The following is a 13,477-nucleotide window of genomic DNA, read 5'->3' as shown; positions in this document are numbered from 1 at the left end:
ATTCTTTATTGTTTTTCATTGTTTTGAGGCTGAGTCCTTACTGCAGTGACCCAGGTTTGAGTCTGGTCTGGGCGTAAGTGTAGCTGTACAGAGAAGCCACAGAAAAAAAAGTCCTCACTCACTGTCCCAGACGAGACAAATTTGTTGATTTGAAGTTGATTTTCTAATGCAGAAGTGTCTATCATTATTTTACTCAAGAGGTTTTTGTTTTTATTTTAGTTTTGTACCATTGAGACTCGTTAAAGAGAGATTATTAATAATCTGAGAAGCCTATCTGAACCTGTGTCTTGTTATAGAAAGTTATTATATTGTATGACTTGTATACGGTAAATGTGTTGTATAATCCATGCAGAGGAGGTATACTATATTTTTTAGTATATTTTTGGGGCATTTTTGCCTTGAATTGATAGTTTAGTGGAGAGAGACAGGGAGGCAGAGAGAGGGGGAATGACATGCAGCAAACGGCCGCCCGAGTCGGGATTCGATACGGGCCCGGCTGCAGCGAGGACTATAGCCTCTGTATATGGGGCGCCTACTCTACCAACTGAGCTAAACAACACCCCGACTTTAAATATTTTAAAGTTATGAGACATCTTTGTGTAAATTTACTGTAGAGTATCATTTAAGTATCTGGAGGCGGAACCAAGTGTCTTCTTTTTTTTTTAGAAATCAAAATATAATCACTCTATATTAAAATAAATCCCAACTACCACATCCTATCCTTGATGGCAGTGATGCTGAGGTCTCACCTCGGCCCAGCTGGAACAGCTACAAGTGTGTATGTTTGCAGTCTGTTTGGTACCACAGACACAAGCAGGGTAGTGGTCCAGCTGTTAGTGGTTTCTGGGCGTAAAAGTAAAAGTTGCAGCTCTGCAGCAGCAGGGTTTAGCTCTGCTGCAGCTCCGGTCACTGACTTTAAAATCAGACATAAAATCTCAAGTTGTTGGTGTTGTCCTCTAAGTAAGCACCCCATCACAATGATGCACCACTCATCTCTGTGCTCAGCTGCTGCCTCCTTGTCCCCAGAGCACCCTTGAGTCTTATATCCTCTTCTCTCTCTCTCTCTGTCTCCTCCTTCCTTTATCTTCACATTTCCCTCTGCATACTTATTCCTTTTCCTATAAAACGAAGCTGCTGTGTCACCAGCTGCTGAAATAGGAGATCAATGGGGATTTGATGCTGAAGCAACACCGGGGAAACCAAATTTTTCTATAAAGTGCACCACCTTCATAGATCCATGGTTATTAGATTTATTATTGCACATGTTCCCACCATCCTCATCCCTCCGTGTCTCTCACTCAGCCTCATTATAATTCTCTCTTTTCAACTGTTTCTCTACCTCTCTCCCCTGCTCACGCTCTCCGTCAAACAGATGACTTGTAAATAATTAAAAGACAAATCTATAAAAGTGAGTTATCAGCAATAACATGAAGCGCTCTGCTCTCTCTCTCTCCCCCATCTCCCCCCTCTCTTTCAGAACTACACCCAGTACATCCCGCTGTCCATCTACGACCTGCAGACGTGGATGGGGAGCCCGTCCATCTTCGTGTACGACTGCTCCAACGCGGGGATCATCGTCAAGTCGTTCAAACAGTTTGCTCTGCAGAGAGAGCAGGAGCTGGAGGTGGGGGCGCCTGCACACGCACACACACACACTGCAAACACACTCAGCATGTTAACAGCATGTCACCACACAGCAGCTTTGACTTAGGAGTATACAGTAGGTAATTGGGGAATAAAGACTTTGCAAAAGAGAGATGCAAAAGAGCTCACCGGCGAACAGGTGAAACGATCCATCGGTGTTTGTGACTCATTAGCACACACACGCGCCACAAATACACAAACGCTGTCACACACTCACATTCCATACAGTATTCATAAAGGAGAGCTCAGTGAGTGTCGAGTCATGATTCTCAGCTTGAATCCTCTCCATTCAAGCTCCAGGATGCCGTCAGCGCTCTGATGTAGAGCTGCAACTAGGGATGTCACCATTATAGATTTTCTTGGTGCGATTATTGTCAGACAAATAATCACGATTATTACGATTATTATATTAAATCATTTTACAACACTATGAATGTGTAAAATCAGATATAGTAAAAAAAAAAAAAAAAAAAGCATTACTAATTATATAAACATAATATTTATTGTATCTGTTAATATAGGACCAATTATCAATCCTTCAGAGGAAATGTTTTAATGTATTCAAGTGTTTTTTAATGTTTTTTTTCTTACAAATGACACGCTAACATTTAAGCTCCTATACCTTCCTTACGTTAGGTAAAATGACATTAGCGTAATTTAACCCAGTTACTGTGTATTTACCTTTACTTTGGCTACAAAGCCATGTGTGTGTATCCCACAGGTGATGATTCATATCAGATGTATTTCCTCCTTTGCCCACTACCTCGTTGCTGCAGTGTTTGACAGGCTGACGAGCCGTCATCGATTTAATACGTTTGTTTGGACTTGAACTTCACCACTCGCACACTTCTCTGTCTGCAACTGGCACGGAACCAAAACAAAGTTACACACACAGTTGTTGTGTAACTTTGTTTACGTTCCGTGCGTGTTGCGCTGATCTGATCCGACATCATCTTTTTTGGAAAGTGACGATATTTAGGAACCTTTACGATTAAATAAGTCTAGCGTTTAATACCGTAATTAATAGTGAAAACAAGTATTAATAACATCCCTACAATAGCTGCAACAATTAATCAATGAATTGAACAATACCGGCAGGGTTCAAAATTAGCGGTCGCCAGTCGCCAGTGGCGACTAACTTTGATGCTTTGGCGAGTAATGAAGCCGGCTGACTGGCCACTCTGGCGAGTGAAAAAAAAAAAACTACTTCGTTGTTGTTACTGTTCCTCCCGACCCGGCTGTGACGCTTGGGTTGTGAGCCGGCGCACGTGTGTATTCCTCTCTTCAGTCTGGTGTTTGGCTGCACTTTCAATAAGAAAAGTTCCATATGAGCGCGATCAGCAGATACAGAGCACAATGGATGTGGTATTGATCAGATATCGCAGCGCACATGTTTATTTAACGGCAAAAAAAAAACATCGCTCCAATTTTTTTGGAGTCTGATAAATACGCGATCGCGCCGATCGAAACGGCAGCTTAAACCCCAGCTTTATTAGTAAGTGACTCCTACTGCTGGAAAAACAACAGCAACAAGAGCAGTGGGGGGAAAGCTGCACAGCTACCGCGCGCACCGTTGCTCGCGCTCCAAGAGCCCGGTGCGTCCTGTCTGCAGCGGAGACACTGCCACTGAGAGGACTGAGTGAGGGGACCGTTCCTGTAGCAACGCGCCTTTTAATTAATCATTTAACAACCAAACACCCTGAACAGCATGCCTAGTAGGCTACGAGAGGGAGAGACGACTGCAGCAGTTAAAACGAAAGTTCCTCGTCCCAGCTGTCGCCCACTCCGTCCGTGGCCGACGTCTTTTAAAACAGTGTTTCCCAACCTTGGGGTCGGGACCCCATGTGGGGTCACCTGAAATTCAAATGAGGTCGCCTGAAATGTCTAGTAGCCTAATTGATGAATTAAAAAAAATCTGACCAAGAAAGGTTAGGAACCACTGTTTGAAAAGACACCTGGGTTTTTTTGGAATGTACTTGCATAGATCTTTCAGCACTCACAATGGGCTGATATAGGCCTAAATGAAAAACTTTATATAACTTGTTGTGCTTTTTTGATGAGCAACGGCAACTGGAATATTCAAAAACTGTCAGAATAGTCAATAAACATTTACTTTCTTTGAAAATTAAGTTTAAAAAAATATTTTATTTAAAAACTTTATAACCACTTTCGGTATTCGGTATTATTCGGTTATTCGGCCAAGCGTTTTGACTTTATTCGGTATTCGGCTTCGGCCAAAAAAATGCCATTCGGTGCACCCCTATGCACATCTATGTCCGTGTAGGCTACATTTATTGTCTGATCTTCCTTCATGGTGCACAGTGTCAGTCCTCCTGTGAAACTTTTAGCTACTAAATAATATGACTGAAGGAAGTGGAAGTCTGCACATGTCGACACGCCCCCATGAGTTGACGACATAAGGAGCTAATAAATAAATATATATAAATAACTGATAGTATTATTCGGTCAAGTTCTTGTTATAGGTTAATGGTTAAACGGTTAACCATGTGCATCCCTAAAATAAACCTTTTAGGGAAAAAAGGCAAACTTGACTCCTTTATTCCACACAAAAATATGCTAATAGCTATGATATGTGTTAAAAATGCTTATGAGTGTATTATAACAGTTCAACACAATGAAAAATATACAAAACAGCTATACATAATTTTGGCCAGTAAAAAATCTTTCTGGCCAGTAGATTTTTAAAGCTCACTAGCCAGTTGGCCAGTGAGCAAAAAAGTCAAGTTTGAACCCTGAATACCGGTAATCGATTATTAAATGAACCATCAACTGTATGGATAATTGAAAAATCAGTTTGAGTAGTTTTTTAAGAAAGGAAGTCCAACTGATTTCAGCTTCTTAATTAAATGTGAATATTTCTGGTTTCTTTGTTCCTTTATGACAATAAACTGAGTCTCTCTTTGGTTTGTGGACAAAACAAGACATTTGAGGACATCATCTTGTGGTTTGGGAAACACTGATTGACATTTTTCAACATTTTTTAAAATGTTATTGACCAAACAACTAATCGATTGATTGTTTAAATAATCGACCGGTTTAATAGATAATGAAAATAATGGTTAGTTGCAGCTCTACTCTGATGCAGCCGATCAGCTCAGCAGCTGCTTTTACATGACTGTGTTTTGGTTTGGTTCTGGGGCTCACACACACACGCACGCACACACACACACACACACACACACACACACACACACACACACACACACACACACACACACACACACACACACACACACACACACACACACACACACACAGAAACCCACCTCCACCAGCCCCGGTCCCTCCACCACTTCATCTTTTTATTACGTTCTCTCTCTCTCTCTCTCTCCCTCTCCCGGCTATGGCATGTTATGTGAATTCCTAATGAGATGGCGCTGTCATTCATCTCAATTATTCATGGAGAAGTTTCAGCCAGACTGTAGATTAGCTGGAACAGGAGAGAACGAAGGAGAGCAAAGAGAGGAGAAGGGAAAGGTACAGGAAGGAACAGTACGGGGCGCGAGGCGGAGGCAGGAGGTGGAGCGCTGCTGAAAGAGGAGAGGAAGCTGCTGTGAAAGCTGCGTTCTCTCTTAAAGGAGAGGGTGAAGGCAGCAGCCAAACTGCTGAGTCGCTGCGGTGTTTGTCAGAACTCGTCCCGGGTGTCTCTCCATCCTCAGCCTCTCCCCGCTCTTCGCTCTTTAACTTTGCAGAGGTCACGGCAGGGCTGCAACTTCAACGCAAAGCACAACTCCAAACATCACATGGACTCACTCCGGCTTCATGGCAATAGACGTAATTGTTTCTTTGCGCCGTACGTTTTGTGTAGTTTTGGGTAGTTTTGGGTAGAGACATTTGTAAATAAATCAGCTACATTCTCTATTTTTACTAACAGACACACGTTGATCTGTGTCCTTGCATAAAGTACCAGCTGAGTTCGGATCAAGATTCTCCCGAAGAAAGAGCAGATTTTGATGATTACGTGTTTGAAAAAGTTTTAGAAAGCTGATTTTCCACAATTTAAATCTACACTCACCACGCTCTCACTTACTCTGTCGCTGTCTTACCTTGGAATACATCAGGAGTTCAGGAGAGTTTCTGGGGCTCAACGGTGGATACATTTATAAAGAAATTTGAGAAAGCAAAAATCAATGAAGCCCTCAAAAGTAAACTGTATCTTAGTGGTGCTACCAACTATGGCTGGTCTTTATTAGATACCAAGCACATCATGGAAAAGGAAAGTGATGTCATCACAACAGAACCATTGGAACTTCTTCTTGAAGGATAAAAGTTCATGATAGCACTGCTGCAAAAAGGCAGTGAGGTTTTCTGCACTTTAATTCTGTGACTAACTTGTGGCTGCCATGATGGAAATCTATATAAAACTTTTTATTTATGTATGATCACTTTTTATGAGAACAGTTCAAGGAACACAAGGTCCCACAGTATGCAGTAAGAAGTCATTATATACAGGTTAACAGGTACACACTGTCTCAGAAACATTTATCCAAAGAGACACAATGTGAATGGAGGAGAGAGGAAAAAAATGAAGGCTACAGAGAGGCAGAGAGAGAAGATAAAGACCCCACTTACTGTAGTATTTCTCCCCTTATCTTTCTCTAGGTGAAGGGTATGGATCAATTCTTCCATGTAGTATGACAATTCTTATGAAAAGGTTCATGGCAGTGGGACCTCTCTGTGAAGGAGGTCTATTTTAATCCACGGTTCAGCCTGCAGCCTGATGCGTGACTGTTACTCACGGTCATCGTGAAAAGTAAAAGTGTCCACAGATCAAAGAGATGATGCCACCTACGGGCAATGAAAGAGTAGTGTACTTAAAGGGACATTGTGTAACTTCTCCTGTTATCTATTCACGAAAATCGATTATTTGGTTCAAAAGTATGTTCTTCATTAATCAGTAATCACCCCCATCAACAAACTGAAGTGTTCCGGAGCGTTACACTGATGCTGCATTCACCTGCAGTCGGGCAGACGGCCGTCGGTAACAAACCAGATGTAATTTCAGTCACAGAAGTTGAGAGAAAGCCGGTAAAACGTGAGTCAGGTAAACACTACGACATCGCCATGACAACATATTGTCACGTGTATTGTTTTGCCTCGTGCTGACGGACCATTTGTTTACATAGAGGTTTATTTATGCCGTTATGTGCAGCGGCTGTCGTCCGTCTGCCTTCTGCCCAATTTCACGTGAATGCAACATGAAAAATACGATTGAGTTGCGATATACAGCCGCAACGCTAGATGGGAGAAATTCCTACACAATGTACCTTTAATGGGCATTTGTAGCTTTAACTTTAAAAAAAACTGAACTATCCCTTTAAGGTGTGGGCGTACAGCTCTTGAAGTGGCTGTGGTGGGTCACCTTGGGCATCTGAATAAAGTAGAATATCAGAGACGAGTTCATTCATTTCTAGTGGTGTGTGTATATATATTTATTTTATTTCAACTTTTATAATTATAATTTTTAGTTTTAGTTTCAATTTGTTCATCAGTTAAAAGCTCATGCTTAGGTCATCCATGCAAAGTTATAAAACAATTAAATAAAAAAGTAATGTTTTGTATAGATTCATTAGACACAGACTGAAATATTTCATGTCTTTATTTCTTTTAATTGTAATGATTATGGCTTATGTTTAATGAAAACCTAAAATTCAGTATCTCAAAACATTACAATATTTAAAAAGTTCACTATTGTAACATAGTGGTGTCCCACTCTAATCAGCTGATGAACTCCTAAGGTTTCCTGAGCCTTTAAACGCTCTCTCAGTCTGGTTCAGTAGCTCCACTGCCATAGAGAAGACTGCTGACCTCCATCATATTCTACTGTATTCAGATTCCATCCATCTTATCTGTGCATAGGCTGAGGGAGGGGTTCACTCTGCACAGACATCTAGAGACAAACAATTCACGGACAAGTTAGAGTCACCAACCAAACTGTGGGAGGAACCCAGAGAGAGACCCCCCCCCGCGCCTCCCCCTCCGCCCACGGCCCTCGGGGATCAGAACTCCAAAGGCTTTAAGCACAAAGATGATTTATTGAAAGGCGGAAGCTTGAAGGTTCAACTCCGGTCCGCCAGCGGAGCAGAGGAGGTCCCACAGTTAAATGCAGGGGAAGTTGCGTAACATCTATAAGCAATTTCCCTTTTCCACCTGACTGCGTGTCCTTCTCATCCACTCACAGGAAGTGTGTAATGGGGAGGGGAGTAGAGGGGGGGGGGGGGTAATGGAAGATAAAGAGAGAGCCGATGAATTCCAGAGACTTTTTAATCATGCAGGAGATGATCCGTGCAGGGAGTCCCCCTCCTCGCCCACGGGCTCCCCCCGCCCCCAGTCCCTCCGTCGCGACACACATGGGAGGTCTCAAGTGAATCATGAAGTGCCAGCACGCAAACACACACACACACAGTTTGTCAACCTTTCATTTTTTTTTTTTACTTCTGGCACCACACTGCACATATAGCACGACAGGCCTGATCGCACCGGGGGCTCGACTATTTTGGAGAGGCGACTGAGAGAGGGGAGGGTATGAAAGGAAGAGGAGGTGTTTTAAGACTCACTCACTCCACAGAACCAAACCAACCTCCGCCTGTAGTCCATTCAGGCAGTCACTATGTGTGTGTGTGTGTGTGTGTGGCTGGGCTGAGTGCTCTACACCTGCTTCCTTTTAAATATCCCATCACTTCCTGCGCACACTCAGCAAACCCGCTCATTGCATTAGCAGTAGGGCAGAAAGATGTGTGTGTGTTTGTGTGCGTCTGTGTGTGTGAGAATGTCGAGGGCTGGCTTTTTGAGTTATTGTGATACTGACATTAAGCTCTTTCTATCATTTTAATGAATAATTAATGGAGGTTGTAAAAAAAAAAAAATGCTCAACAGGAGTTGCATTTTAGTATTTCTGTATGCACGGGTGTGACACACTCCTCTGCTGTGATGATATGTTACATCTCAGACCCCCTCTCTCCTCCCCCTCCTCTGTCGGATTAGTCTCATAAATTAGTGTCATTTAAAAAAAAAAAAAAAATCAAAGAAAGAAAAAAGATCCTCAGCAATTAAATGGCAGCCTGATATGATATCCCCAGTGGAAAAGAGAGAAAAGAAAGCTGTCATGCTGATTTTCATGATAATTTGCGAGATTACAATATGCTAATGTGATAATTACAGTGGATGCTCGGCATTAATCAGCTTCTGCTGGCAATGTTGTGGTATTTACCATTAGGATTACGGCAGCGCGCTCACAATTTCTTTTTCAGGCGACGGCGTTGTTCTTGACACCACCAGAGGCTTCGTCGGCTCGCGCTGCTTTGTTTGTGATGTCTGTCGACATCTCCCTCATTAGAGACACAGAGAAGAGGAATTACGTTAAAAGAAGACTGGCACGTATCCATCCGCTCGGCAACAATCGGGCACCCACTCACGCCTGTGAGTGTTTGAAAGAGAAATGAAATATAGATCTTGATAGAGGGGGAAAAAGACAGTTACACACAGAATCAAACTTCCCCCATTAATTAAGATTATTCCTTCTGTGTTTTTTTAACATAATGATTTATTCATGCGTGTGCAGAGGCCCCTATAGAGCAGCACTGTAAATACATAATATCTCACACTGAGATCTGAGCTCGAGCTGCTGCTGCCTTTTTTCTCCAATGCTTATTATAGAGTCAACTAATGAGTTATTGGACTAGCAGAGAGCAGGAGGCTGTGCAGTGTATACAGGAGTAGGGAGGCATTATATAAATCCACAGAGCCTCATCACAAGCCCTTTTTTTCAGTTTGATTAGTTTAACTAGAAAGCAGATTGAGTGTTTGAATCAGGTCAGGACAGTTTTAGGAATAAGATAGTTTGTCTTGGCGGTGGGGGCGACAGCACAGAGCAGCAGTTTTCCTGCAGCCTGTGGATCATTTGTCGGGTTTGTTTTCTCATCTCATCCTCTAATTGACTGGGCTCACCCTCCGGGCGCAGAAAGACGAGCGTGTCCCCTCGGTGCTGGCCTCGGGTACCGTGGGCTTACCCTGCCTTGCGTCAGATGCTGAGCTCCATCACACAGCATGCTGGGAGGCCCAAGAGATGGTTTCTTGTGTGTGTGTGTGTCTCATGTTAGTTATTGTCAGCCATAGTCTGATCCTCCTAACCTTAACCCTTCATCTTTGGCCCTCAAGACCTGGGCCACTGAAATTTAAAGAAAACATAAATGCAATTAAAATTTGGTTTGGAAGTAGGTTAACATACTAAATTGCTGTTAGAACTAACCAGACTCTTGTTGTTACAATTAACTCAGACCCTTGTTCTTGATTGGAGAAATCGGAAGTGTTACAACCATCCCTGGTCCCCCTATTTGTCCATGTGAATATACAGTAACAGTTAACAGTGAAAAGTGTAGCCAAACTTCATATTTTATATATATGCATAAAACTGTGTTGGTGCTGTAGATTGAGATCCAGGACTTGTACAGAAACAGTGTTAGCACTTGAGGTCACATTTTCACTGCAGCTGAGTTTAGAATGGGGTTCTCAAAGATTTGCTTTGCTGTGGTTCCTAACCTGCTGTAGTCAACACACACAGCAGCCAATGAAGCAGTCGTACCAGATAGAAATGTCACATACACGAAATCAAGTGAGACAATTAAATTCTGACAGACTGTCAAATGGAACTCAGCTCATTTTAAACCAGGTGAGTTGAATCTGACACAATGTGCTGCAACTGGTCCTGATGTCATTTTTGTCACTTGCTCGCTAAAATACAAGAATTTACTTGTTTCCGTTTTGTTCCTGGAGCTTAGTTCTTCATTAAAAATATGATAATTTCCTTCAGCTGCTGACAACTTCCTCCAGCATCCCTCTGCTTTTGTGTTTATTTTAATTGTACAATGGATGACACACTCAATTTTCTGCAAAATTTCACGCACCACAGCAGAAACAAGTTCATCAATCTAAATGTAGATGCATTGTTCAATCAGCATTTACTTTATCATGATAAACACACACACAAAAAGTTTGTCTTTTCACTTGAAGTTGTGTAGTTGTGTGTCTGTCTGGCAGTTTATTGTGGAGTTTTGCCAGTGAAATCAAAGGAACCAAGAACACACTATCAATTAAATCAACTTGAAGGTATATTTCAACATTTTGGCAAATTTCCCTATTGCCATAATCCCTACCTTTAATTGTCGGTGCATGTTGTTTTGAGATCCGTGGGGCAGACGTGAGCTGTGCTCTGCACATGGTACAGTATTTCCGCTTTTCCCTCATCAAACTCATCAAATACACAATCCAACAACTCCAAAATGCTCTGGTGGACAAGTTGTGACCTGCACATTCACCACGCTATGAGATAATAACAGAACGTTACGAGATAGAGTTGTTTTCGAGGTAAATAAATACGTAACTGGAACTACATTCCCGACACAGCTGCTCGGCAGAGTGATTTCAAAAGCGAAAGTAGTTCTGAGTATTTGCTTCATATGTCGTAATATTACATAATTATACGTTATTATTTCATAGCGTGGTGAATGTGCAGGTCACAACTTGTCCACCAGAGCCTTTTGGAGTTGTTGGATTGTGTGTTTGATGAGGGAAAGGGGAAAGTACTGCACGCCTCCGTTGCATTAGTTGAGCAGCTCATGTCTCTGCCCCGCCGATCTAAAAGCAGCTTGCATCGACAATTAGAAGTAATGAACCTACTGCTATGTCTATAGGGATTATGGCAATAGGCAAATTTGCCAAAATGTTGAAATATCCCTTTAACATGAGGAGCAGCATAATGTAGTCATATAATAATAATGATAATAACAACAATAATAAAATGGATAATATCTCCTAAACCTGAGCAGGGCTCCAGAGTCCTAGCAGTCAGTGATGATGAAGAGAAGTCTTGGATTGCTGCCTCCATTAGGACCCACAGCTCATTAAAGCCTATTTAGCAAAAGACAAAAACCATACTGAACTCCCTGAAAGCAAATCAACACTACAACAGCCCATCGAGCACATAAATAGTCAGGAGCTCCAAATATAATTAAAGTTTTACATCATATGAAAGCTTTCTCCATTTTTCAAGCTCACAATTATTGACTGAGCCGCCCCACAGCGCCGATGCACCACACCAATTCTGCTCTTAGAATAGACAAGTGGATTGTTTACCAGGTGAAGACCGCCTGCTGGGGACGGGGGCAGGAGGGAAATATCCACACTGGGATCAATAAACATTCACATTATCATTATGTTCTCGAAATGTCTTAGGCACTTGTGATGTTTTACCTGGAAGCTCATAATGGTGGACTTGGAAAGAGCCCTCATACTCACATGTTTTTATGTTTTTGTGTTTTTGTGTATGTCTGTTTTGTTCTCTTGTTTTCATGCAACAGAGGGAAAACAAGGCAAAAACAAGGACTTTTATGTCTCAGCTAATATCTCAGCTGCTCATAACCAAGCAAAAGTAGATCTCACTTTGTTTTGATTTTCAGCTCTGTGTATGTTATGAAGATAATTACTCATCTCTGATGGGGATGTTGAGGTCTGCGGCTCAAAGTCGACACGTGATGAAGTGAAATGGACTGTAGAAAAGTTGTGTTTTGAGCAGAGAAGAGTCTGTTCCAGCTCTGCTGAACACAAACAGCACTGACAACAGACCTGTGGAGGTGGCAGCAGGCTGCTGATACCTTCACCTGTTGCCACTGCTGGATATTTGCACAAACTCACACCTGGACTTGAGAATAGTTTTCTCTTTACTTGTTTTTACTTCAGGCATCCAGACACTTAAGATTTCTTTTTTTTTTCTTCAGTTGTGCTCCATCTTCTCCTCTCTGTATTGTCACCACCATCTCTGTGTGTCAGTGTGGAGCAGCAGCTCTTCAGTCTGTCTCTGACCTTTCGTTTCATGTTTTATCTGATCTCCAGCTAAAGTCTTCCTCTCACTTTGCTTTTGTTGCTGTATCTAAACTTAAACTTGAACTTAAACCCTTTACAGCTCAGGCACGACACATTTTGAATGCTAATAATTCAGTCTCTGGTTGGTGAAACACCAGTGTAAACCAGTTTGAAGTGAAACTCTTGCAGCTTCTGTGCACAAACTTTTTTTTTTTGGTGCTAAATTCGTGCCCTCACAAAGAGACGCTCTGTGTCTGTGTGTGCTTTGTCCTCTGACTGACACAAACTCTGGCCACAAACAAGTTTCACCTCTTTAAAGTCAAGATGTCTGTTCCCCAGCTTCCTGTTTGTCTCAGTCCCTCTGTCATTCATTTCCCCAGACAACAGGCCCCGGCTGTGGAGCACTTAAATAATTCAGTGTTTTGGGTCTGAAACCCAAATAGCTTAAGAAAAAAAAAAAAAGTTTCCTTATTGGATCTGTGCAGGCTGCCTGTTCTTTTTAACAGACAGGATGGAGAAGTGTGTCCACCTGACACTTTCTATATATGTTGATGTATAGCTGGATGCGGCGCAGGTGGCTCTCTGCAGCCAAATGAAAGCAAACAAACAAACCGTTGTGTTGTGTTGTCTCCGTTCAGGTGGCAGCCATCAATCCCAGCCACCCGCTCGCCCAGATGCCCCTCCCACCCTCCATGAAGAACTGCATCCAGCTGGCGGCGTGCGAGGCCAGCGAGCTGCTCCCCATGAACCCCGACCTCCCCGCTGACCTCTTCACCTCCTGCCTCACCACGCCCATCAAGATCGCCCTCCGATGGTAACGTCTCAGTCTCTCTCTTGTTTGTTTTGCCACAACACTCCTTCATCCTGCGCATCAAAGCTCTGAGACATCAAGGAGGGAATATTTGTGTTTGTGTTCCACGTGGTGCGTTCAGAGTACGTCCTGAATTCACACTGA

General features: G+C 42.5%; 1 protein-coding gene across 2 annotated transcripts in view; it reads left to right on the top strand.

Moving 5' to 3' along the window:
• The window catches only part of LOC146991404 (regulatory-associated protein of mTOR-like), a 150,635-nt gene that overhangs the window by 105,014 nt on the left and 32,144 nt on the right, over window positions 1–13,477 (top strand). For both annotated transcript variants that reach the window (XM_085768951.1, XM_085768866.1), the window contains exons 6-7: window positions 1,478–1,624; window positions 13,161–13,336. In XM_085768951.1, the coding sequence (XP_085625077.1) occupies window positions 1,478–1,624; window positions 13,161–13,336 (323 nt within the window). The remainder of the gene's footprint in view (window positions 1–1,477; window positions 1,625–13,160; window positions 13,337–13,477) is intronic.

Source organism: Trachurus japonicus, chromosome 1 (assembly GCF_045865225.1).
Source record: "Trachurus japonicus isolate A0001 chromosome 1, Traja_1.0".
In the NCBI taxonomy this organism is placed as follows: domain Eukaryota; kingdom Metazoa; phylum Chordata; class Actinopteri; order Carangiformes; family Carangidae; genus Trachurus; species Trachurus japonicus.
This window is presented reverse-complemented; position numbering and strand designations above follow the sequence as displayed.